Source organism: Nothobranchius furzeri, chromosome 16 (assembly GCF_043380555.1).
Source record: "Nothobranchius furzeri strain GRZ-AD chromosome 16, NfurGRZ-RIMD1, whole genome shotgun sequence".
NCBI lineage: Eukaryota > Metazoa > Chordata > Actinopteri > Cyprinodontiformes > Nothobranchiidae > Nothobranchius > Nothobranchius furzeri.
Window position 1 is genome coordinate 24,594,565 of NC_091756.1, and position 27,146 is coordinate 24,621,710.

The 27,146-nt window shown below is 40.9% G+C and overlaps 1 protein-coding gene across 2 annotated transcripts; it reads right to left on the bottom strand.

Moving 5' to 3' along the window:
- Positions 1 to 5,670: 5,670 nt before the first annotated feature.
- Positions 5,671 to 23,998, bottom strand: vstm4b (V-set and transmembrane domain containing 4b). 2 transcript variants are annotated; one of them, XM_054748998.2, is made up of 8 exons: positions 23,790 to 23,998; positions 21,340 to 21,747; positions 9,423 to 9,476; positions 9,131 to 9,238; positions 9,008 to 9,041; positions 8,796 to 8,920; positions 6,913 to 6,977; positions 5,671 to 6,161 (listed from the first exon to the last, which is right to left on the bottom strand). In XM_054748998.2, the coding sequence occupies exons 1-8, from the start codon at positions 23,836 to 23,838 to the stop codon at positions 6,036 to 6,038; spliced, it is 969 nt and encodes a 322-aa protein (XP_054604973.1). In that variant the 5' UTR covers positions 23,839 to 23,998; the 3' UTR covers positions 5,671 to 6,035. The 2 variants fall into 2 exon arrangements, with proteins under 2 accessions (XP_054604973.1, XP_054604974.1); XM_054748999.2 differs by lacking the exon at positions 9,131 to 9,238.
- Positions 23,999 to 27,146: the final 3,148 nt, after the last annotated feature.

The following is a 27,146-nucleotide window of genomic DNA, read 5'->3' on the forward strand; positions in this document are numbered from 1 at the left end:
GTGGACGTCTATGAGGGAAGGGAGGGATCCATCCGGTGCCTTGGTGTCTGGGTTTCAAGTTCTCAGTTTAAATACGATCTTGCTTTTCCATGCCTGAGTCCAACGGATCATTTAATGGAAAAAAGAAAAGAATCCAAACTGCTCTCACGCTCGTAACTCATGAAACATGTAAGAAAGAGAAACAATTTTAGGGTTAATGACCGATACAACTCGCGGTTCCTAATCAGTGAAAGGCAACGGAGGACTTGACCTAAAATGAAACGCATAAACCAATCTAAGTCTGTTCTTGTCCACATATCAGCTGTCATGATTATCTGCAGCTTTTCTGAGCCTTTCCTCCTGAACCTCCAGCCTTGTATGTTACATGTGTGTAAGCGTGTGTGTCGCTAACAGCCTGTTAAGTTGACGTTGGCGCCAGATGAAAGTGCTCTCTCGGGCTCACATACTTGCCCGTGGGGGAGGTTGGGGTCTAATTGCTGGTTTAGAATCGACTCTGTGGTCAGTGTAAGCTGCAGCATGACACACAGAAACAGACTGAACACAGATGCTGAGAGAGACACGACGATGGGAACAAACTAGGAAGGAAATCACATTTGATAATGGATTAGTTTCCATTCACAACCACACGTCTTTCATTCACCCATTCATAAATTAAAGAGCTGTGAATGTAACATGCAAGGATTAAAAGGATCCCAAATACATTGGGTTTTATGTCCACAAGCTGTTTCAGTGGAAAGTTCAAGTTCATTGTTCTAAAATGAATTTGACAACAATATGAGACAAGAGTACAAATGCTACTGCAGTGTTTTGGCCAATTAGTAGGTTTCGTTGACAAAAATTACTTTTTAATCCACTGTAAGAGTCCTGAATAGAGCTGAGAATTAGTTCAAACGTAGCCAAGACTTGTTTTGGGAAAGCTTAGTTTATATATGAATTAGTGCAAAGGTCAGTTCACACATTTTAAAATGAACAAGTTCAGCTTATATAGTTCCCAAAATGAACTTGTTCATTGTTTTCCATTTTCCAGTTGCCTCCACCCGTTCACTTGTACCCAGTTGCAGCTTTCACCTCTACAGTACATTCTCAAAAACATGAGGAAAACATTTTAAATGTGGCATTCTTAAAGTGACAGTGTGTATCTTTCCTGGCAATAGGGGCCAGTAGATACATAAATCATTGCAAGCAAGCAGTATTTTTGTGTTGGAGTAAGACCTTACCAACGGAAGCCCATTAGGGTCAAAAAGCCCTGGTGAGTGCTAACTTCCATTAATACCCAGCTGCAGCCACTACAAACTACGCCCCTCCAAAACACGCCCCTATGGCCCTTACAAAACACGCCTGCATGTTCACAGACAAGACGAATGGAAATGGCGGTTCAGGTAAAGACAGATTTATATTTTTACAACTTGCGAAGATTTTTTACGTTAAATTTGAACGTTTAAGACATAGTTTGATAGATAGCGAATTAGTGGTTGTTTTTCTGAATCACTTTTATATAAAATTAAGCATTATTGGCAGCGGGGGAAGACGTCATGGACGCAAAATCTTTTTTATATAATTTTAAATGGGCTAGTTGCAAGCTTTTTGGCCAAAATAAACGTAACAATAGGCTATTTATTTGGCCATTGATGACTCCTCATAAGCAGCAAACTGTCACACGGCAATGTGGTATCCACGGCCAAAAATGGTCGCGATCGAACGTCTAAAATTTGTTAAAACATATGTAGCAGAAAATTCCATTAAAATCCAATCAGATATATTTTTACATGTCAACATTTTCATGTATTATAGTTATTTTGACAAGTAGTTGCGTGTATAGCATCCAGTAAATATTGGTCTGACGGTAATGTAGTGTCCACGATCAAAAATGATCTAGGAAGGACGGCTTAAATTGGTAAAAATACATTGTAACAGAACTTTTCCCTAAAATAAATTCAGATATATTTGTACATGTCTACAGTTACATGTAAACTTGTTATTTTGACAATTACATGTGTAGTTAAACAGAAAGCATCCCAGCAAATATTGGTCAGACGACAACGTAGAACGGCTTAAATTGGTAAAAAATATGTAACTGAACATTTCCTAAGAATCCATTCAGATACACCTATGTCTACAGTTATCTGGGGTCACGTTATCTTGACAACTTGTCACATGTAGTTCAACATAGAGCATAACTCCACTAGGTGATAAGAGCACCTTATGTCAAAGAGATAGCTCAGCTGATAAGGCATCTGCCTGATACGCAGAGGATCCGAGTTAGAATCCAGATAGGATCATACGATATTCCGTCTCCGATTGCACTTGTGATTTGTTATTTTTTCCACTAATGATATTTTTACAATAATGATATATATATATATATATATATATATATATATATATATATATATATATATATATATATATATATATATATATATATGTATATTTACATTAATACAGTAATAAGAAAGCCGCAGAAATATACAGCTGTGGGCTGCAGTATGACTGGAGGTATTCTACAAACACAAGAACAGTGCTAATGTCTACGTGTATTGTTTTGACATTGTTTATGACAACCTCTAGGTGTGAATGTCATTTTTACTAATTGCTATTTATTTTGTCTAATTAGTGAGAGGCAGCTGATATCTTATGCCATGGAAAAAACATAAGCAAGGATGCAAAACAATAACTGCTCATGTACGTGGAGAAACTCAGAAAAGCTCTGGACTCATCAGAATTTTTGAAGAGGCTGTAGCATTATGTTGCCATAAAAATGTTTTTATTCACAGGATGTTTGTAAGGCCAATAAAAGTTGTTGCTGGTTGTTCATTTGTTTGAACTTTTTTCTAAAGCAAAACTTTTCTACTTTTGTGTTCACAGTATATTTTTTAAAGATTAGTGTATGGTCAACATTGTGAATTGTACACTTAATTCAAAATATTTTAGTAATTTCAAAATCAATACATTTTGTGTCAAAGGGCCAGCAATTATTCCTGTTAACAGAATATATGAAATACATATATACACATATAAATATGCCTAAAAAGTACACATCAGCAGCTTTTCATTGTAAAAAAAAGCAATAAAAAATCATAAATAGTAACATAAATATTAACTACTCACTCGTATTGACTTAGACCCACTGTTAGTGCCTGTTATAACAAATGATTGAAAGTTAAATGTTGCTGTAGGAGGCGTGCTCCCAAAAATGGGGGCTATTGGGCTTAAGGGGTTAATTATAATGATTTCCACTAATTACTTTTTCAGATATTATATTTTATTGCATTTATAATAAACACTTCCACGTACATTACTCACCTGCTAGAATAGGTATGTTGTGCCTATTGTCCGGCAACTGATAATTTGTTGGTGGTATCTGTGTTTTATAATCCCTTTGGGGATGGCCATAAAGCGTGTATGCAAGAAACAAAAATTATCCATACATTCATATTTAAATCTGGAGTCCTGTCTGTTTAATTACATTGTTACTATTTCTGTATAAACTTATTCTTTCAATTGTATTGTTCACATTGAAAAGCGTTTAATGATATGAATCAACCCCCAATCTCCTGCTGGAGCCTGTGGCGGGGTGCTGCACTCTGGATCCGACCCAGGTTTCAGCTCCCCTGCCCCGCTGGGAGGGTTTGAAACACCGCCATCACCTGCTGGAGCCTGTGGCGGGCTGCTGCGGACCAGATCCGACCCAGGAATGAGCTCCCCTGCCTCCCTGGGAATTAAAAACACACCGCCATCACCTGCTGGAGCTAACAGCGGGATGCTGTGCCCTGGGTCCGACCTAGGTTTAAGCCCTCTCCCTTCGCTGCGAGGGTTAAAGATCCAGCCATTCTCTGCTGGAGCCAGTGACGGGGTGCTGCGGTCCGGATCCGACCCAGATTTAAGGTGCCCTGACCCGCTGGGAGGATTTAAAACACCTCCATCACCTGCCGGAGCCTGTAGCAATCTGCAGTGGACCGGATCTGACCCATATCGCTGCCATTATTGATACATTTCTCTTGTCTGACCGCCAGGGGAGCTCAACAGGCACATGGGGGCGTGGTTTGTAGTGGGCTTGGCTTGTAGGGGCATGGTTTGTAGTGGGCGTGTTTTATAGGGGCGTGGTTTGTAGTGGCTGCGGCTGCAGCTAGACTTTACTCCAAACTTTAGCAAAATGACAAGCTCATCAGACTTCCTTTCATCACTGGCAACAAGTGAAAAGGTAAATGTGTAAAACAACAACATTCATGAATGGTGAAAGTTTTGTAACCATTTGTTACAAATCAGTAAATTAATTTTGTCCTTACTGGTTCCCGTAGAAGGAAACATGGCGTCTAATATGGCATCGCCCAGAGGCTTAGACCCACTCCCATGTATTTTAGACCAGATTTGTTTTGGGTAGGACTACGCCACACAGCAATCAGGCATCATGAAATACAACTGCTGCATTGCTGAGGTCTGCAGATACAGCCCAAGATGGCGGCCCCATTTCTTGCACCCCAGCAGCCAATGTGGAGTCTTATTCTTTATCATTTCTATGGTTAATAGTACTGATGTTCTCTTTAAATTTTTGAGTGTTTTAAATGTGATTGTTTTTCATTTTGTTAAGCACTGTGGTCCGTTGTTATGCTGTTGTGAAGTACTAGATTATAAAACTGACTTGCCTTAACAGGATTAGTACATTCCTCAAACATCCGCTTGAGCTTCCTTGTGGAATATCTGTGCACTGCAGGAATTAACTGCCAGTTATATAATGCCTAATAACACGTTTTCAATATTTATCATTTTTGATTGTTGCTTAAAAATAGATCAATCTTTTAAGATTACGAATGTACTTAGTGCTATTTATCAGGCTTTAAATGCTTAATGTTACCCCCCACACGACCATGGAAAGAAAAGTAACCCCCAGCAGAACAGGGCTGCTTTGGGCCCTGTACCTGCTGATGACATCGCACAGCACCAGGTTGTCCATAGTGTGGCATCATTAGTAGGTGCAGGGCCTCGAGCCCATCTGATACCTACAGTGTCTCCGCTTTTGAACACATCTGCAGTTTACAGTTGAAACGTGTCGAGAGACCACATGTACTTCATGCCTGAATTAAAAAAAAGAAGATCTGACATCTAATAGAATGATCAAGGTAAACAGAATGACAACAGGTATCCTAAATCCCAGAGGACTGCTCTAACCCGCTGGCATGGCAAGTCACCCTATATGTGTGATATGCGTTGTGCTCCGTCTCCGGTCTGTCTAGAGTTCTATAGGGTAGTGCTGGAACTATTGGAAAATTTAGCCGTAAAAGGTAGCAGCAATTATTTCCAGATGTTGTTAAATGGATGCCAGCTGCAGAACTATAACATTGCCATACAAACAGTAGTCCCGCCAAATGTTTCAAAATAAAATACCTATATATTAAAAAAAAAATTATCAACCTTTTTGAAAGTCTTTTTATTGTTTCTGTGCAGCCTAGAAGCCTAAATACTTAAGGACTGGTCTAACCCTGACCCAATGGTTGATGCCCTTGACTCTAGAAACCAACATGGTTAGGATTAAGGTTAAATAAATCCCCATGAAAAAAAAAAGCTCTTTATGTGGGCCGAAAACCCATTCATCCAAATCTTTCTCTGGTATAGTCCATCACAGAGATGACACAATTAAAGGTCTTCAAAATGAAAAAGAGCCCCGACTGTATGTCCAAAGCATGAAGATATGTTTATTTAACATCTGAAATAGCGGCAGTTATTTAGATCTCAGTGCTAGAGTTAACCTCTCTGTCACTGGCCATGAGAGTCATTTATACTTAAGACACCAGTTAGGTCAGGCGTAAACCAACACAAAGCCATCTGTTGTCTCAGTTTACACAGAAATGAACCAAATGAAAGAAAAACACTTCAGTATAAAACATGTCTGCTGGTTTCATTCCAACATTCACATCAAATCACACAAATAAGTAGGATTTGCAAAAATTACAAAACATTTCAATAAAAACAACACAGACTTTAAATAGACATTTTTTTTTTACAGAAGGCACAGCTTTAGTGGTTTCTGTTGCTTTACTTCATATTTGCTGTTCTCCAAACAGTATCTGAGCGTACACGGTCCCGCTCCGCGACGCCTTTGCCTCTGGAATCGGCTTCACCAGATCCAGCTCTGCGTATGTCAGGTTCTCTTCCACAATCCTGGGCTAAAGTTGAGGGGGAGGGGTGGGAGGAGAAGAAAAAACACACGATGATGAAGGCGGAGTCAGTGGTGAGACAAGGAAGGTCGAGAGAGAGACAGAAAAAAAGTTTTATGAAAAACTCTATTAAGCTAATTACAGGGTGATGTGGCACAAATGTCTTGGTTTGGTAAATGTTAGAAAGCTGTGGGCAGATCCCACCGACTGCAGAGTGGTTCAGGAACCAGTCAGATTATCACACATCTTGTGAACATTTCTGGCAGCGAGGGTGGTCTGACACCAAATAACTTCTTTCTGACACTTCTGCAACATTCAAACAGCTTCACCCTCAGGCTGAACAAACCTGTGTGTGAGTTACAGCAATAATAATAATAATAATAATAATAATAATAATAATAATAATAATAATAATGCATTGAACTTAAATAGTGCTTTTCTAGACACCCAAAGACGCTTTCACACACTCTCACATTCACACACTGCTAGTGATGGTAAGCTACTTGTAGCCACAGCCACCCTGGGGAGGTCTGACAGAGGCGAGGCTGCCATTTGGCGCCGTCGGCCCCTCTGACCACCACTAACACAGGTAAGTTGGGTGAAGTGTCTTGCCCAAGGACACAACAGCAGGATACCCCTGGAGGGAGCTGGAATCGAACCCATGACCCTCCGATCATGAGGCAACCCGCTCTACCACCTGAGCTACTGCTGCCCCGATAAGAAGCTGTTACAGAACCAAACAAACCCGAAATGCACTCACCAGTGTTACTTTTCTTGGCTGAGGTTTTAAAAGTTTAGGTTTGCGAGATTTGTCTCCGATGGGAGCTGTATGAATAAAACACAAAACCTGAATTTAGAGTACATTTACATAAGGTAACTTATTTAAAGTACACCCTGATCATCTACGTGGTACCAGTAAGAATATCTGAGGTCTAGTAAACGTTTACAGGGACATTCTTACTAGTTTTAGATCAACCCATCATAAAGCACGTCCTTTCTAAAAACATCCAAGTTTGAACTTTGTATTTTTAAATAATTACAATATTTGATTGTAATTATGTGGAAGAGTTTAATAATGTAATGCAGCCTTCTTTTACTGGTGCTGGGGTGGTAGCAACAAAGCTCTTTAAATGTTAATGGCTTAAAAATGCCATTGTTGAGAAATACATCATAATATATTTGTTTAGATCCATTTTTATTTGAGTCATTCATTTCATGTCTTGCTCTCCACGAGAGAACCTCAACACAGAGTCCAGCAGCTGCTGGATAACAGGTGAACTGATTCTGGTCTGCAGGAAGAAAGCACTGTGCACTCAGCATGGACCTCATGGTGTTTTCTGTAGAGATGTGATGTCACTACTATGACCTCCAAATGTTATTGGGGTTTTAGTTAGCCTCATTTTGGTGTCCTTTAAGATTTTTTAGACAAAAATTATAAAAAATATATTAAAATAATTTTAGAAAACAATGTCACCAATCTGCTGCAACGCCAAGCCAGCATCAAGGAGCCTTAGGTCACTTAGAAGTGGTCAGATGGTAATGTGGGGCAATCGTGTCCTCTTTTACAAAAGATTATGCAATAGCGGTATAAAGGGGTGGTTTCTGCGCTGATGCGGACTTCTGTTAATCTTGGACGTAACTTGGTTTTCATTGACATCAAAGCCGCGCTCATTAAGTTCTTTTGAAAGGCTGCTCCTGGTTTCTGTGCCCCCCACAGTCCATGCAGTCTCTGGTGATCTGAACTTCTGCTCTACTGGAGAAAAGCTCCCACAGCTCTGCATCACTCACGTTTATCATCCCAGCTGGTTCTGTTAACAAAACCAAAACTTACGGCCCGTGTTAACTTCCATTTTCAATACAGCTGCCGGCCAGAGCTCGGCAGTAACTCCACACACGTGATCATGACATCACCCTCTGTTGCGCCAAGGTGAAATATGAATTCACAAATATTACTAACGAGCGTGGCAGCACGAATGCTGCAAAATTCCTGCTGTCCTGTTCATAAGACAGGCTAATCGGTGTAATGCTGCCGTCACACACTATTACGCTGATTTCCCGCCACAGTGTGTATTCTAAAAAGGGCTAAACATTCTGAAGCAAATGCTTTCAAATGTTACCAGTTCTATCAAATTAATGCACACGCATACCTTCCAGTTACCACTGCAAAAAGTGTTTAAACAACAAACCACAAGAAAAACGTATAAAACCACCTCATTTGAAGGATGATAGTAGGGCTAAGAGCTGACTAGCATTAGCTGTAAGTTAACCATTTGTTCAGTTATACAGCTGGCTCCTTAGAGATGCTACAACTGTTCAACAATTAAAGTTATAATAAAGCTTTCAGGTAGACTGGACACCAAACAGAGGAATAACTATAAAACTAACAAAAAAAATTCCATGGTATCCATTAAAACCTGGAACCATTTCATCTCTACAGTGGAAATCAGATAACTTCCCTATTAATGTCGCTGGGTTTCAGGAGCAGGAACCTAATGAAGGATCGGAATCCACATTAATAAACAGGATTACCAATCAAATCAATGCTTGTGTTCATATTTAGGAAACAACGAGGAACATATACTCAGATGTGACGTCTGACAGCACAGTGACAGGTAAAAGAAAAGAGGCGGAGCTTTTGTTCACCTTTGGCCGGTATCTCTGGTGGTTTCTCCTCTTGGTAATCCCTCTTCCTCTTCTTCCTGTGTCTCCTCTCCTTCTTAGGAATGACAGGAGAGACACTCACCACGCTGGTGACGGTTTCTCCTGAACTGGAGTGAAACCAGAGCGTTAGAATTTCTCCTGGCTTTATTATGCTGTTATGTGTAAGAAATGAAGCCCTCTTGACCTAAACTCACCTGTTCTGAGGGCTTTTCACTAAGTTGTACTGTTCTGCAAAAATATAACACACAGTTGAGTTTAAGCTCTGGTAACAATGGGAGAAAACCTTCTGAAAGGAGAGTAAAAGGATCGCTACCGACCTTTTAGCCTCTGCTTCCTCTGAATGAACTGACACGTTACGGTTACAGTGAAAAAGCACATGCATAGCAATCCCACACAGCAGATCAGCACTGCACACAGGTGCACATCTGAAATACACAACAACACACGCTTGTCACTTGTGCACACGTCTCAAAGACCACAAGAGAAGTGTGTGAACTTTAGGGATATTTTCAGACACACCAGCACTGTGTATTTTTGGGGTTGTGTTATTTTCTGTAAGTTCACTGCAAGTGTGCACACACGAGAGTGTGATAAAAATACAGCAGTTACCTTCAAACAAGCTCCACAGGCTTTCTTTGGCCTTGGTGGTCGGTAGAACATGCACTGCACAGAAAAAGAATATGTGGAGAGAAGAGAAACACGTGAAGTCCAGAGTCATCATGGTGGCTTCCTCTCTGCTTGATTACATGTTAAGTTTAAATCGAGCTAACAGTAGGAAGACAGCTGGTCTCTCACTGTGTCTGATTCATCCGCCACATGTCTTCCCTTTGGTGGGTGAAAAGGATAAATATTTAGGTAACGCAGACATTTTGGTATATTTTTGTCTACGTTTCAGACTTGCAGACAATAAAAAAAATGTACACTTTAAATTTTTAGGTCTTACTTTGAGGTTAAAATTAAGAAAAATGAAAGTTTGGCTAGGGTTTAAGTGATGAACGTTGTGTTCCTTCTCAGTGGCATTCACATCCTGCTCAGGTCACACCAAAGACCTGAACAATGGCACCCAACACCTCCCTGTGTGATACTCAGCTTTAAGGGGTTGGGTTGGGGGTTAAACCACCAACTAGTTCCCGAGTGCAGCCGCTGCTGCAGCTCACCACTCCCTTCAGGGATGGGTCGGATCAGAGATGTAATTTTACCAGTGTGTGACGACGGCTAATGGGACTTTAGCTTTTACTATTTAAGTAGCGTTTCACAAAAAATTCCACAATTTTTAATACTTTCATGCAATTAATGTGAAAGTAAAGAAAATAAGTGTAACAGTGAGACTGACCTCATGAAGCTGTTTTCAAACATGTTTCTTTACTAAAGTTATCATCAAGTAACCTGAGTTAGGAGAAGTTGGGCTTGTGCCCAACAGAGCTGAGAAGCTAACAGCTAGCTGCCTTCTTCTGATGACTCCATCCTGAAAATTGTCTGAAAAAGGTTTTACACCACAGTCACATTCGTGTCACATGCCTACGTACATTATGTGGTTTTAAAAACGTAGAAATGTAGAGTTAAAGTGTGCAATAGAAGCATCTGCTTATAGAACATCTGCCACGTTCAGTGGTCAGTGTGAAATGTGTTCTGTTTGGGATTGCACAAACAGCCTTTGGTCTTGGCTGCATCCAGTTTGCTCATCTGGTGGTAAACTGGAAAGAAAATACAAACCCAAAAAGCCCAATATTGTAAAAGTAACATTAACAATTTTACTTAGATTCAGTAACTCCATGAGTTAAATATTTCAGTGTAGATTTCAACTGCCTGTGGATTTGGTCGATTGCACCTGGTGAGCTAATTAGCATTAGTTTCATTTGTTTGAATTTCAGTTTTTGCTGATCTTTTAGTTATTTTTTTGCTAATTTTAGCTCACATTGAATTTAACGTATACAACAGGATCTACAGTCTGCTGCAATGTTCTACAAACATGATGTTTATGAAAAGATGCAAAGCTAAACCTGAGCTAAGGTTTGCCCTTTCGGTAACCCTTAGAAAAGACTAATAATTAATTTATTGTTATACTTTTTATATATAATGTAAAGAATTGGTTTATTTTAGATCTAAGTTGCTGAGCAGCATAAAAAACACAAACCCTCTAAACTGGTTTGCAGTGAAAGATGTGCAGGCTGTCAGATTCTAGTTTTTAATTTTCTAAACTAGCGCCTCCTTATATGTTCTTCACATTCCCCAAGATTAAGTACAAGCACCACTGAGAAAACCAAAACACATTTCCCATGCTTGGTGTCAAGTTTTGTCCCTCACACTCCCTCATTCTCCTCCCCAGCTGACCACAGCGAGTTTTAACACCGTTTTCTGAGCCAGTGGCAGGAAGCTGGTCAAGTGACACCCACAAGCCCCAGCAGCTGACGACTAGCTGGCTCGCCGCCTCGCCTGCAATGGCTCCTCCAAGGGGTGGCCAGGGGTGGCCCTGCCCACCTCTAGAAAATTGTTTTACAGCCTCAGATTTGCTTTGCTAACCCAATCTCGAAGCATTAAGAATTAGAGATGAACACGGTTGAGGTAACGTTGGACACAACCAGTGTGCGTATTCTCTTCGAGATCCTCTACCGGTTAATTCCAATAGCAGATGTAACAGTAAGCCTCACCATTCCTTCACAGTTTGACTTTATTTATTTGGGATCATGTAAAGGAACATTACCCTCACAGGAGAAGATATGCTCCTCACCACTAAATTTGGTGCCTGAATCAGGATAACATCTCTGACATTTGTGTGTTTTTGCCAAACGTTTCGTGTGGCTCAGCTCATTTTATGCGGCAGCTGTGAGTGCTGGAATAGTCACAGATTTCATACATCTGCACAGTTCCATGATGGAAAACAGGCCTTCTCTTTTGAATGGCTGGGGGGAAAGAAGAGAAAATCTCTTTTCCCCAGCACAGGCACAGGGTTGTTTTCAGTTGCAGGCTGTATTTTAGGCCTGTGGCTCTTTCTTGTGCCCAAACAAAGCCAACACTGTAAACATCAATAAGCAGACATGGACTGGACTGAATAATGATCCTCAGAGACTGAGTCAGTCACTGCTACATAAATGACTGCACATACACAACCCCATCACAAACGCTTTTAACAAGCCAGCCTTTTACTTCCTGTTGTCCATTTGTATCTTCTGAGAATCTTTTATTACCCTGGACTCTTGCTTAACATGTTCTTGTCTTGTGGATGTAAAATGCTGCTTTGTTTAATGATAATTTTGAGTTTATTAGTGGATTTCTGCTGTCTTAAAGAGACATTTTGTAGTTTTTACCAGTAATCTCTGGAAATATTCATGAAAAATGTTGTTGAAAATGATTTAAATGATTCCCTGTTGTTGAAAAATATTAGCAGCTTCGTAACATATAACCATAATAATCGGGTCTAAAACACAAAGGAGAACGTCTAAGTCTCTGGGCGACGCCATGTCACCGTGTTTCCTTCTACGCATCGTGATTCCTTGTGTTTTTCACGGGGGAAACAAGAAAAACTGCGAGATCGAGGCACTGGCTGTCAAGGTAGAGTAAAAACAAACACGTAGCAGAGGCTGTAGAAGCGGTGTGGACAGAGGCGATGTGAAAACGACTAACAAAGTGGAATACAACGTTGAATTGAAAGTTTTAGCTTTTTTTACTACCACCTGTGTACTTGACAGTTCTGCATTCCTAACATTGCATAAAAGAGCCTGTAGTTTTATTCATATTTTTGTACACTTACTGTAAAGATCCCCCCTCCCCGAGGCCGGTTGTGACCCCCCCCCCCCCCCACACACACACACACACTTCTAAAGTCAAAACTACGCCCATGTACACACACTGGTGCTCACCTGGTGCTCTCACAAGTGTGTACTTGGGCATTTTTAACACATAACCTACGACAACGAACCCTACAAAGGAGGTAATAATAAAAAGGAAATAAAAAATGCATAGCAAAATGTAATAGCATAGAACAGAAGTTGTGATCAGCCAGAACATATGCTAAAGTTCAGATTATGCTAAATTCAGATCATGCTAACTTCATAATACAATAAATGTAAGTAAAAAAAATGTCAAGATTAGGGTTGGGCATCGAGCATCGATTGCAACCGGGAACAACGGTTCATTTTTCCCGGAATCGCTTAACGTTTTATATTACGATTCCTGGAATGCCGAAGGAAGAGGAATCCGCGGCCGATCTCCATGAAAAATTAACGTGATCTGCAAATTGTGATCAACACTCGTCAGAGCTGATCACACCGGCTGTCTGTGTGCAGCACCGAGTCCCTCCTCCCGCCACCCGGCACGCAGCGGCCAAATATAAAGAAAGGCGTCTGCGGAACTTTTACTCCGTAATGTAAACTTTAACTCCTGCAGCGTAGAGGAAACTTGTTAAATACGTCAACACGGTGGATTTAATAGAAGCTTTAAAGAACAAACTCTGGACGGTGTGAGGTGAGTTTGTCTCGCTGCAGAAATAAAAACACACACGGAGCGTCAGCAGTCAGACGCAGCCGCTCACCAACACTTGTGTGTGTGTGTGTGTGTGTGTGTGTGTGTGTGTGTGTGTGTGTGTGTGTGTGAGAGAGAGAGAGGGAGAGAGAGAGATACTCAGAAGGCTGAACAATAACCTGTAGAATAATTAAAGTCATCATGCTAGAGCAGCTTCTCTGTGGTGGACCACACCAGCTTCTGCCACAATAAATAATAATAAATAATAATAACATTTTAATTTCCTTTCTGAACTATTTCTGTTGAGTTTTAATGTTTAAAATCTGTTAGATTGCTACTGACAGCAGCTACGTTTAAGTTTCACTTCCTGTTATGACTGAATGCTGCAGCAGCATGGAGGTGTAGTTCTCAGTCATCCTGGACATGATCATCCTGAGAGTTTTAGCTGAAAACAGCTGGATGTTTCTGGATATGTTGGAGACATTTAGCCTCTCATCCCAGAGGCTTCTTCCACACTTTGGTTGTGGTCAGAAACAAACACGCTGGTTGTGCTGCAAGTCTTTCTTTTTTTTCTCCAAAACATGTTTTTGTCTAAATGAAGGTGATGTTGTAGTTCATAAAGTTAAAATTCATGTTGAAGTTAAGATTGTTTCATCAAGTAGGACCTGTGGATAGCTGGCTCATGTAAAACGTCATGTCTTTAAAGAATCGGAATCGGGAATCAATAGGAACCGGAATCGAAACGAGGAATTGGAATTGTTCAAAATCAAACGATGCCCAACCCTAGTCAGGATTCAGAACCTCGTCATTGGATTTACACTAAACACCACAGCAAGATCCAGCATTACTGTATCATCCCTGACACATTTGTCTTTGGACTCTGACTGATTTATAATGCTTTAACGTTCATTAAAATCTTTTATACAACCAAATTAAACAAAACAAAACAATAAAGGTTTTCGTTATCTTCGGGTTTAGCCTTTGTCTTTTATTACATACAGTATTTTGGCTCTTATTTCCAGCCTTAAACCAAAATGTTGCAGTAAGCTGCTTTTATTATTATCACAGAAACCATAATAGAGTGGCGCTTCCTCAGATTGAAATAACTTCCCACTTCCGTGGCCACAGTGTCTTTACAGCCACACACAACAGATGTCTTCTGCCGTGCTACAGCAGATCAACATTCAAGGTCAAGCAACGCTGCAAAACACAACTATGATGTTCCAACTCTGCTGGAACTGCACTGCTCTTATGTTCTTCTTTTGGGAGAAAAGCTCCTCATTGACACCGACGTCAATAGTTTTTTCTTTAAAAGCTGGTCATTGTCCTCCAGTCTTGCAACTTTTATGATCTCATGCTGTCCTGCTGTGTTCCAGACTTAGTTCAGCATTTTCATAATATGCGCCGAGGACTCTGAATGGAATACTTCTTGTGTCCTGCAGTGACTATTAGCTCGATAATTTTGACTCTTGTCCTGAAATGTTTGGACACCCCAGGTTTACGAACTACAAATGAATCCCAGTGGATGTGTTTCAGTCAGCGTCTGCATTAATGCACCCCACCAATGCCAGGCTGCAGAAGATCTGCCTTTGCTCCCCTCTGGAAAAAGATGACATCCCATAGTCTGGTTTAAAAAAGAGCAGGAGGATGTGCCTCTCTGGAAAACAGGATTTGGCTTTTTCCTGTCCTCAAAACCACCAAGGTTTAAAAAAATAAATTAAATCACACATTTTTTAGAATGTGGGTTGCAATGTTCCCTGGTTCTTCTCGTCTCACTGATGCTGCACTATTTTTTAAACACGCTTGTGAAGAGACCATCGACAAATATACTGGACAAATAATGTCCATAGGCTTGAATTATCCGTCTTTGATATAAAACGTGAGGTTCCCACCACTGCCATTTTGACCCGTCACACATCTCGTCATGCCCAAGACTGCCACTGTTAAAGGGAGAGGGATGTTACCAAACTCGGAAAACTTCTCTGCAGAAGCGATCTTGCGTATCTTTGACAGCAATGGACCAGCGAAGCCCAGAAGCCTCTGCTAGCTAGTCAGCTTACGAGTTTCAGTACCCAGTCAGTCAGCTGGCCCCACCAACACGTTATATTTAAACCAAGCCCCCATAATTCGGATCTGGATATGAAGCAAAACAGGAAGTGACAAAAATTGTAGTTCCACCCTTATCCACTAGGCGCTGGTGTCAGAAGCGAGCAAATCCTCATTGACTCCCATGTTAAAAATACCAATTTCACAGCAGAAATAAACATGTTTACAGCCTGGTTCCAAAACATGTTTTTGCTTTAAATTATCTAGTTTACACTCATGATAACTCTGAGGGGGGTGCATTTTTTTCTCACTCTCCTGTTTAAGTGTATTAAAAGCCTAAAATTCTGTATAATTAATGAGCATCAGACCCACGTGACCACAGAGCTAGCTCTAGGGAAAGGCCTCAGCCTGAGCCTCGGCCTCGCCTGAAAACTGTTCCGTGATTTTTAGTCTCTGAACTTAGACCATTAGTTGTGCCGTTTGTGCGTTCTTTTTGGGATATTATTGGTGCAATTGTTGGACAAAATTACTTGCTGTGGCATTAATTGCACTAATACAGCATCCAAGGTGTCTCCACTTAGTTTTTTTCGGCAAGTAAAATTATATTTAGGTATTTTAGGTCACTGCTGCTCTTGCACTAGCTGAGCTTTTCAAAGTAGCTCACTAACTACCATTTTAATATGTACTGTTTAAACATGTAATTTAAATTTAACAGGGTAAAACCCAGTGCATTTAACATAATGCTGCATTTTAGAAAATGGGTTGAAATATGACATGTTGGTGGAGCTGGGTTCTGACTATCGGTATGGTCTCCCTCCTCTCAGCTGCAGTTCGGCGCATCTCTGATCGCAGGGGCGCCTGTCTGCTGCACGGGCTGCCGGCTTGTGGAGCTCTCGGGAGACCTCTGTGTTCCACCCGGTTCTCCCCAGCGGTCAGCCCAGTGCATCTTTGACTCAAGCTCCGGTGTTGTGCACAGGTAGTTCCTGTTGTAGCTAGGTAGCTATCTCTGTTAGTTTAGCTCCCACCCCCGCGTTAGTTTTGGGTTAGCTTGTAGCTACATCGCTTCAGTTCGACGGGTGTCGTAATTTCAGCTCCATCTCTTTTCCCTTCTATGGAATTGTCTGGGCGTGATGAGACGTGTGACAAAATCAAAATGGCGGTGGTGGCCACCTCCCATTTCAGATTAAAAACTTATAATACGAGCCTATGGACAGGAATTGTCCAGTACACATACACACACACACACACACACACACACACACACACACACACACACACATATATATATATATATATATATATATATATATATATATATATCTTTGTCAAAATAATTCCACGATTAACGTCAAAACACGAACACATAGAGGACACAACTAAAGTTCAGAGAGTCAAAATGGCAGAACATCTATTAACGGGAGTCCCAGGCTGAGGCCCTTCCTCGGAGCTAGCTCCTAGCACTAGCTCTGATACTTATTAATTATTCCGAATTTTAAGCATTTGATTACACTTAAACAGAAAAGTTTAAATAATTCACCCCCGAGTTGTCATGACTGTAAACTAGATCTATTAAACCTAAAGCAGTTTTATGACCAGGCTGTAAACATGTTTATTTCTGCTGTGAAACTGGTATTTTTAACATGGGAGTCAATGGGGATTAGCTCACTTCTGCTGCCAACCCCTAGTGGATGACGGTGGAACTGCAATTTTTGCCACTTCCATGATGGATTCATAAAATTCCCAGCATTGTGGGGGCTTGGTAGAAACTCACTGGTGCAAAGGTCCCATGCTAACTAAAATATTGTTGTGTTATGACTATTCTGATTAGTACGGTGCCCGTCTGGTGACATTGCGGGAAAACAAAATAACTCGTGGCCACGAAATACTTAATGCATGGGAACGAGTTATTAACTCGTGGCCATGACTTATTAATGCGTTCCCACGAGATATTAATGTCTGGCCACTCATTTACAAGCACACGATGGGATGAAGCTGTGGAACTCGTTCACACGCATTAACTATCTCGTGTGGACGCATTAATAAGTCATGGCGACTCATTCTCAGGCATTAAGTATCTCGTGGGAACGCATTAATAACTCGTGGGAACGCATTAATAACTCGTGGCCATGAGTTAATAATCAGTTCCCGCGCATGAAGCCGCTGCTATCTCGTAAACATCTGGAAACTGTCATCCACGCCTTCATTACCACCAGACTGGACTACTGTAACTCGCTTTATGCAGGCATCAAGCAGGCCTCCATAGAGAAACTGCAGAAGGTCCAAATGCGGCAGCCAGGTTACTGACTGGTACCAGGAGATCTGAACACATCACGCCTGTCTTGGCATCCCTACACCGGCTTCCAGTCTCCTATAGAATTTTGTTTAAAGTTCTGGTGTTTGTTTTTAAATGTTTAAATGAGTTGGCTCCACGTTATCTGTCAGACCTGATTCAGCCTTATGTTCCCGCAAGGAACCTTCGGTCAGCACAACAAGGACTGTTAGTCGTTTCGAAACACAGACTACAATCCCGAGGGGGTCGTGCTTTCTCGGTGCTGGGGCCGAGGCTCTGGAATGAGCTACCTGCATGGGTTAAACAGGCCAGCACGCTCGACAAGTTTAAGAGCTGTCTGAAAACTCACTTTTATTCTTTAGCTTTAATTCAGGAAGAGTCCCGTTAACTGTTGGCTTTGCACTTTTTGCTGCTCCACCTAGATTTTATCTGCATGTTTTTGCTGGTTTTTGCTGGTTTTATGTTTTTATTTTTTTATTTTATTTATTTTTTAAATGCTTATTTCTGCTGTGCAGCACTTTGTCTGGTCCTTGGGCCATGTGAAGGCGCTATATAAATAAAGTTTTAGTTAGTTAGTTAGTAAGTATCTCGTGGCCACACATTATTATATCATGGGAATGCATTAATTACCTTATGGCTGCGTATTAATATCTCGTGGGAACGCATTAAGTATCTTGTGGCCTAGAGTTTTTTTCCCCCTCAATTTCACCAGACGGGCACTGTAGATTAGCATGTGGCAAAAAAAAAAAACGATTAAACTCCTAAAATCTCCTTAAGATTTTCAAACAGTGAGGAACTAAGCTCTGCTGCAAAGGGAGGTGCTAATCAGACTCGATACTGAGATTGGATGTCGGACGAGACTTTTTATCCCTTTTCCAAAGCCGGCTAACATCCTCTACCTCATGAAGCTGGAAATGGAAACAGGCTAAGCTAAAGAGAAAAAATGCAAAGTGGTGGTAATTTTTATGTGGAAAAGCGGGTTTTAAGTGTGGGACTGATCAAGAAAAGCACGTATTTTTGTTCCTTACATTTTCCTGGAAGGAAAGGTCCTATACCCAGGAATGACCAGCAGGTCCTAACGACACTCTCAGAAAAAAGAAGGCAGAAGTCTCCACTTGTCACAAATTTTTCTGCTTACAGTTTACATGTGAAGACGCTGACGCAACAAGTTGAATGTTTTTCAAAAGTGAAAAGGAAAAGGCTTCAAAAATACACGCCACCAGGATTTAACTAGGCAGATAGTTACGAGTCTCCTACTGGATAATCACAGCATGGGCGATGATCTTTCCATTGGAAATGCGATTATTTAACCCCACCTGTGCAAGGAGCTGCTTCTCATTTCAGCCTACTGTAAAAGCCTGTGGGGGCAGTGCTATGATCTGGGTTTGCTGCAGTTGGTAAGGTCGCAACAGGATGTGCTCCAGGAATGAGGTCAGCTGACTACCTGAAGATACTGAATGACCGGATTATTCCATCTCCCCTGATGGCACGGACATATTCCAAGATGACAATGCCAGGATTCATCGGGCTTAAAGAGTGGTTCAGGGAGCATGAGAGATAATTTTCACACATAGATTGGCCACCACAGAGTCCAATCCATAACCCTAACCCCATTGAGAATCTTTGGGATGTGGTGGAGAAGGCTTTGTGCAGCAGTCAGACCCTACCATCATCAGTGCAAGATCTTGATGAAACATTAATGCAACACTGGATGGAAATACCAGCCTGGCCTGCCAGACTTGTCCTCTATTTAATTCTGCAGAGAATGAGTCTGGTAACTCTCCCATGCAAAAACTGCACCCCCTGAGATTTCTAACCGAGCCGATCAGCGCTGAGCAGAGTACGTCTGGTTACTCAAAGGCAGAGAGGCACACGAGAGGCGGGACTAACCAGCTCAAACAGAAAAATGCGGAAATGCTGACTGTACCGCGCAGCGCTGCAGTCTTTTAGATGTAGTCAAAAATGGCGCCTGTGTGCAGAATTTAACATAGGAAGAGTCTGACAGGTCAGGCTATGGAAATACATCTTCTGATCTAAACATTGCAGAGCGCTTATCGAAACAATGCCACAGCGAATGCATGCCGTAACCAAAGCTAAAAGTAGTCTAACAAAATATTAGTGTGACATTTTTGTTTTGGTGGCGACTTTTTGGGGGCTAGGCAGTGTCTTAAAATTTGACTAATCTCTCCTCTTTGAGGGCTGGATCTGCGTATCTGATTTTTGCATCACCTGATGTGACCCTAAGGTTTTACAGATAGCTCTGTAGCTGGTTTCTTAATAAATACAAGTCTTTGCAAATAGCTGTGTGATGCAAAACAAATGATGAAGTCATGTTTGTAGAAATGTTTACATTAAAGCTTCTTTACGGAGTATTTCTCTTATCCGATGGCACCATCTAGTGGCTGACAAGCATATCACACTCCTTCCGTTTTTTTAAGATGGCAACTTCACGTTTCTGTTTATAAATGTGCTTCTGTAGCCGACAAACAGCTAAAACACGCTGTTTTATGAGTATTATTCTCATGTCATGTTGTGTTCTCATATATTTATATTTTAGAGACTTACTTGTCCGTGAAAAGTTCATTAACTCTGCATCAGCCGAGTTATTCCTCAAATTTGAAGCAAATAAGCAGTAGTCTAATGCTATTGGTTAGTTCTGGTCGGCGCTCAGTTTCCTATTGCACGGAACTCTGCGGGGCAGGGGCGTGCTTAATGACAGCTTCAGTAAGAAGATACAGGATCCCCTATCTAACCCACAGTCCCAGTGGTTTTAGCTTCCTGAGGATCTGTTTAACCATCTAAGGGCCTGGAGAAACCACAAACACCGGCCGATCAATAACATCACACATGCTTACAATCAGAAGAACCCTGAAGTCTCAGATAGGGCATCTCCTCACCTCACTTTTATTTTAGTGGAGAACTTCTGTATCACCGCAGGCAACTAAATATTTTATCAACAACCAAATTCAACTTCAACATTTCCATTCTAAACTTTTACTTTTGACTCCCAACATATATATAAACTTTACCGTTTGGACTTATGTTTACATATTTAGAATTAAAAGTAGTTGCTTAAATAAAGAAGGGAAAATGGAGCTGATCAGTAATTCATTTTAGAAAATGATCCCTTCAGTGTTTTTTTAAACTGTGAATCCTTAAATAAAAAAAAATGTCTCAAAGCTTTTAGGAAATGTTACTGTTTTAGAATCGTTTCTCGTCATTAGCCCGAACCAGTGGATGTGTCATCCATTCCGTTGTGTTAACATCTCTCCTGCCAGCCGTGGCACAGAAACCTCAGATACTTTACGCTTTTTCCAAGATCCTTTCTTCAGTCAGCACCACTGCATTTTGGGATACAGGAGCCTTTTATCTCCTGGCTCGGTCCTAACCAATGACATTTCCCCTCCCAGATGAAGAGCAGAGGGTTGCTCTAGCTCACGGAAACCACTGGGCAGCTTCTGCAGCCAGATGGATGACATCACCTATTGTGGTCAGAAACTGCAACTTCTGAAGACCAAAAAATTGGTCCTCTAAGAGAAACAGTTTTGGCCCATTTTAGGTCTCTGGGACGCTGGATCATAGATCTTTGATTACTTATTTATAGGATGGTTTTCAACAGGTTTTTTTAACCCTAACTTAGAAAACTGTTTTTACTTTTTCAGAACAAAATTCTGGCTCCCATTTAAAATAAATCATCAGTGTAGGAAGACAGTGAAAGCCTGAAGGCCTCACCTCTGAGCTCAGTGGCTGCTGTGAAGTTGGAGGAGGCCTTCCAGCGGTCTTGGTGCTTTTTAAACTCTTGCACGCGGCACATGTAGAGTCCTCGGTCGCCCTCGGACACGTTCAGTATGAGCAGCTCAAAGATCTTGCCCTGCTTCACCACCGTGAGCTTTAGCTTGGGCCATGGGAAACTCTTTGTGTAGTTACCATAGAAACGGGCTTTTCTCATATTGACACGGGCGATGAGAAGTTCGTCCTCCAGCCGATCCGTGTCAGCCGGCAGGAAGGTCCACTTGACAACAGGTAAGGCTGTGTTGCGGCGTCGCTGGGACACGACACAAGTCAGAGTGATATTTTGACCCTCCTGGGCCATTGTAAAGGGTGAGGGAGTGATGGTGGCATTGATGGCCCAACACAAATCTGGAGAAAGAAGATACAGTTAGGGAGGCTGCTGTATACTGTTGGTTGGTAGAAATCCTCCATAATTATTGTGAAGTTTTTTATTATTGGTAAACAAATCCAGGTGGATGTGTTGGTTTTCATTTGATTACAAGCATTTGATAATAATGTGGTCAGTTATGTTATCCTGGCTTTCCGCTTTTGGTTCAACAGTGTAACCCAATTCAAGATGGCTGCCACAGTATGCCGATGACCTGTTACTTTCATTTGTTTACTTTTATTTTGAACACAGCATGTTCCCTATCCTTCATCATGTCACTCCTCTCTAAATGAAACAAATGCAAAGTAAACTATTGAGGCTGCGTCCTCAAACACATTAAAAATATTTACATATTTAGAAATAACATTAGCTATATTTGCCCCCTTATGAGGACGTTGGTTTCTTTATGCTCAACTTGTTCTCATTCACAGAGACTTGGCTTTCCTTAAAATTTTGTAAAGTTTTGCTTTTAGTTTTAAAGAGACAGTGTGTAGTTTTTAACCATCAATCTCTGGAAATATCCATCAAAATGTTGTTGAAAATTAATTAAACGATGCACAGTTGTTGACAAATATTGGCAGCTTTGTAACATATAAGCATAGGTTTAAAAAACATGGGAGCCGGTCTAAGTCTCTGGGCGATGCAATAGTAGATGCCATCTTTCCTTCTACGGAAGCCCATGAGGACAAAATGGATTTACTGATTAGTAACAAATGATTACAAAACCTTCACTATTCATAAATGTTGTCTTACACGTTTACCTCTTCACTCGTTGCCAGTGATGAAAGGAGGTCTGATGTTCTTGTCATTTTGCTGAAGTTTGCACTCCCCAGGGGTTTTTGACCCTAATAGCCATCCGTTGGGAAGGTCTTACTCCAACACAAAAATACTGCTTGCGTGCAATGATTTAGGGATGTCCTGTTCCAATATAAATGTCAAAGTAATTTGATATCGGCCCAAAAACACTTTGAGGTTATATTGGACTGCATAAAAAATCTCCAATATAAGCCATCTGTTAATGTTCATGTTTTTGCAACGAATGGTTAAAAAATATTTACATTTTTTTTCTTATTTAATCTTGTCTGGTCTTGTTCTCCGACTGAGTAATATCACTTGATTAAGCCTTTCATACTTTCAACACTACGAAACATGTAAAAGTATGTATGAATTTAGCTGATATCGTATGGGATTATCTGTATCAATGAATACTAAAGGCTGCTATATCTGTATCATATCGGAAGTGAAAAAGTTGTATCAGGACATCCCTAGTATCTACTGCCCCCTATCGCCAGGAAAAATACACACTGTCACTTTAAGAAAGATTTCAATTATCATTTTAAATTCCACTAGATGTTCATGAGCATTTGTTTTCTAACCCGATGGGGTTCAACTAAGAGGCTAAGACTAAATCGTTTAAGTCACATGATCCATCTGACTCAGACAGATGTAAACTGTGTTGCATACTTTTCTAAGTTGTGTAAATCCAACTAGTCAACAACATCTTTACTCATGATCATGCCATTGGTCACAGTAATAAAAACATAAGCTAATAATGTGTTTTGGTGCATTGTTCCTCAATACCTGTCTTCACATCCCACACTGAGCAGATTTGGTGCACTAACCTCTGCGTGACGATAACAAAATCACGTTCTTTTCCAAAATTGTGCAGTTTCACAATCTACCCCTTTAATTATACAAAAGTATTTAACCGTCACACAAATGAAGTAAAGCTTCCTGGTCAGCTGTGTCCTTTTTTTGTTTTGAGCAACAGAAAAGAGCTGAAAAAAATCACTAAATGACTAAATAAAACAGGTGAGTCTGAAGACTTTAAAAGGCAAAGGAAAACCTCCAATTTTCTTTAGAGTCCCATCTCATTAGCTCAAAAAATATCCAAGACTGAAGCTTCTGAAGCTTTCCACAGATGTTTACTTGTAAATGTTTTCTGCAAAGTGTCTCTGAATACACAAGTACAAACAACAAGTTTTTATGTGGAGCAAAAGGACAAAAGGAACCAGCTCCCTACCTCCAAACAGAGCTTGGGTCAGGAAAGCAAACACCAGAGAGGAGATCATTTTCCACAGCTGCAGCCTCCATAAACTCCAGCCTAAGTCTGCGTGAAGAAAAGTATCCTCAGGTTTCCTCCTCCTCTCCTCCTTTTCCCCAGCTGATGAGTGTAATATGAAACACTGCACGTTCTGCTTCTACTCCAAACGTCCTTCTGCTCCTCCCTCTCGGCTCACTGAAAACACTAACGGCATGCTCACACACACACTCACTGAGCAGACACAGACAGACAGGTGAGCATGTGCAAAGACACACACACACGCATGCACGCACAAACACACACACCAGCTCTGGCTTTAGTGAGGGGGTGGGAAATGGAACTTCCTGTGCAGGATGGAGTCAGGGAAAGTGTTGCTGTGATCGACGCTGAGCAAATCACACTTCCATCTGTGGAAAACAGCAGCCGCAGACTTCAGTAGTGTTTTGAAATGCACACACACACACACTGACGACATGAAAATTCTCACATTTGACCTGTTTATTTAAACCACCATTAAACTAAATGAATGACCTCAGATGTAGCAGTGAAAAAGTATTTTCAATTCAATTCAATTTTATTTATAAAGCGCCAAATCACGACAAGAGTTGTCTCAAGGCACTTCACATAATAAACATTCCAATTCAGGTCAGTTCATTAAGCCAATCAGAAATAATGTTTCCTTTATAAGGAACCCAGCAAATTGCATCAAGTCTGTGCCATTAGGCTACAGCAATCCTCATACTTAGCAAGCATGCAGCAACAGTGGAGAGGAAAACTCCCTTTTAACAGGAAGAAACCTCCAGAGGATCCTGGCTCAGTATAAGCAGCCATCCTCCACGACTCACTTGGGATCGAGAAGACAGAGCACACACACACACACACACACACACACACACACACACACGCACGCGCGCGCGCACGCACTCACGCACGGACACACACACACACACACACACACACACACACACACACACACACACACACACACACACACACACACGACAAAGTAATGTGTCTATAGTTACATTGTGATTTCTTAGTAAATATTCTATTTGGTGAGAGATGAACTTTATTGTATTTATCCTAGTGGATCTATAATTAAACGGATAAACTAGTAGTAGCACATCCAACGTCAAGGAAAGCAAAAAGTTATTATCAGGAGAGGGATAATGTTTAAGTGGTTAGCAGCAGTGTGCTAGACGATAGCCCCCTCCATGAGGCCACCACAGCTCAGCAGAACATCATTGTTGTTTCTTCTGGGGAGAAACACTTACAGAGAAAATAAAGTTAACAGCTGAAATTGCAGAAAATAATACAGTTAAAGAGCAGATTGTAGAAGAAAGTAGTCGAGTGTGGAAAGTGGTCAGTGTATCCTCCAGCAGTCTAAGCCTATAGCAGCATAACTACAGAGATAACTCTGGATAATCTATCCTATTTAGATGTAGGCATGTTGGAGGCAGGGCAAGGGAGAGCCGTCTTTACCGTCTGAACACTCCACCTCCCTCTACTCCCCCTCTTGTCCAGATTTAGGCTAACATCAGATTTTAACCATAGACCCAATCAAATAAAAATGTTTTAAGCCTAGTCTTAAAAGTAGACAAGGTGTCTGCCTCACGGACTAAAGCTGGGAGCTGGTTCCAAAGGAGAGGAGCCTGATAACTAAAAGATCTGCCTCCCATCCTATATTAGATATTCTGGGAACCACCAGTAAACCTGCAGTCTGAGAGCGAAGTGCTCGGTTAGGAACGTATGGAACAATCAGATCACTAATGTATGATGGAGCTTGATTATTAAGAGCTTTATATGTGAGAAGAAGGATCTTTAAATCTATTCTGAATTTAACAGGTAGCCAATGTAGGGAAGCTAAGACAGGAGAGATATGATCTCTCTTTGTAATTCTCATTAGAACTCTAGCTGCAGCATTTTGGACAAGCTGAAGACTTTTAACTACATTCTGTGGACTTCCTGAGAGTAATGAATTACAGTAATCCAGTCTAGATGTAATAAATGCATGAACTAGTTTTTCAGCATCACTCCTGGAAAGGATGCTCCTAATCTTAGCAATATTCAGAAGGTGGGAAAAGGAAATCCTACAAACCTGTTTAACCTGGGATTTGAATGACATGTCCTGGTCAAAGATAACACCAAGGTTCCTTACTTTGTTCTCGGATATTAATGTAATGCCATTCAGGTCAGGTGATTGACTAAGCAAGTTCCTTTTCTGGATTTCTGGTCCAAAGATGAGAACTTCCGTCTTGTCTTGATTTAAAAGCAAAAAGTTTAGGGTCATCCAATTTTTTATGTCCTCAAGACAAGCCTGTAATCTACCCAACCGATTAGGTTCATCAGGGTTAATGGATAAATATAACTGAGTATCTTCAGCATAACAGTGGAAGTTTATCCCATGCTGTCTAATGACTTTACCAATTGGGACCATATACATAGTAAAAAGAATTGGTCCAAGCACTGAACCCTGTGGTACTCCACAAGTAACCCTGGAGTATGAAGACGATTTCTCATGTACATTTACAAAATGAAATCTGTCAGACAGGTAGGATTTAAACCAGCCTAGCGCTGTTCCTTTGATCCCTACAACATGTTCAAGTCTTTCTAAAAGAACATTGTGATCAACTGTGTCAAAGGCAGCACTGAGATCTAACAAGACTAGAACAGACACAAGATTCTTATCTGAGGCCATGAGAATATCATTTGTAACCCTCACTAATGCAGTTTCAGTGCTGTGATACTCTCTAAAACCAGAATGAAATTCCTCAAACAGAGCATTAGTGTTTAAATGCTCACATACTTGGGTGGCCACTATTTTCTCCAGGACTCTGGATAAAAATGGAAGGTTAGATATTGGTCTATAATTCATTGGGTCATCTGGATCCAGAGAAGGCTTCTTAAGTGAAGGTTTGATTACAACAACCTTAAAATTCTGTGGTACATATCCATTTACTAAGGATAGATTGATTATATCTAGAATGGGGCAGTAACCAAAGGAAATGCTTCTTTAAATAATTTGGTTGGGATTGGATCCAAAATGCAAGTTGAAGGTTTAGATGAAGCTAATGTTTTTCATAAATCTGAAAGCTCAACTGGATCAAAACGGTTCAAGCACAGATGAGGTTCTACAGTTACCTCTGATGCTGCCTCACTTACTGAGGAAGAAGAAATCACATTAGGGAGGATGCTAAAGATTTTGTTTCTAATAGTATTAATTTTACTTGTAAAAAATCCCATGAAGTCATTGCTGCTGAGGGCTAAGGGAATAGATGGTTCAGAGCTCTGCTTCTGTGTAAGTTTGGCAACTGTACTGAAAAGAAATTTAGGATT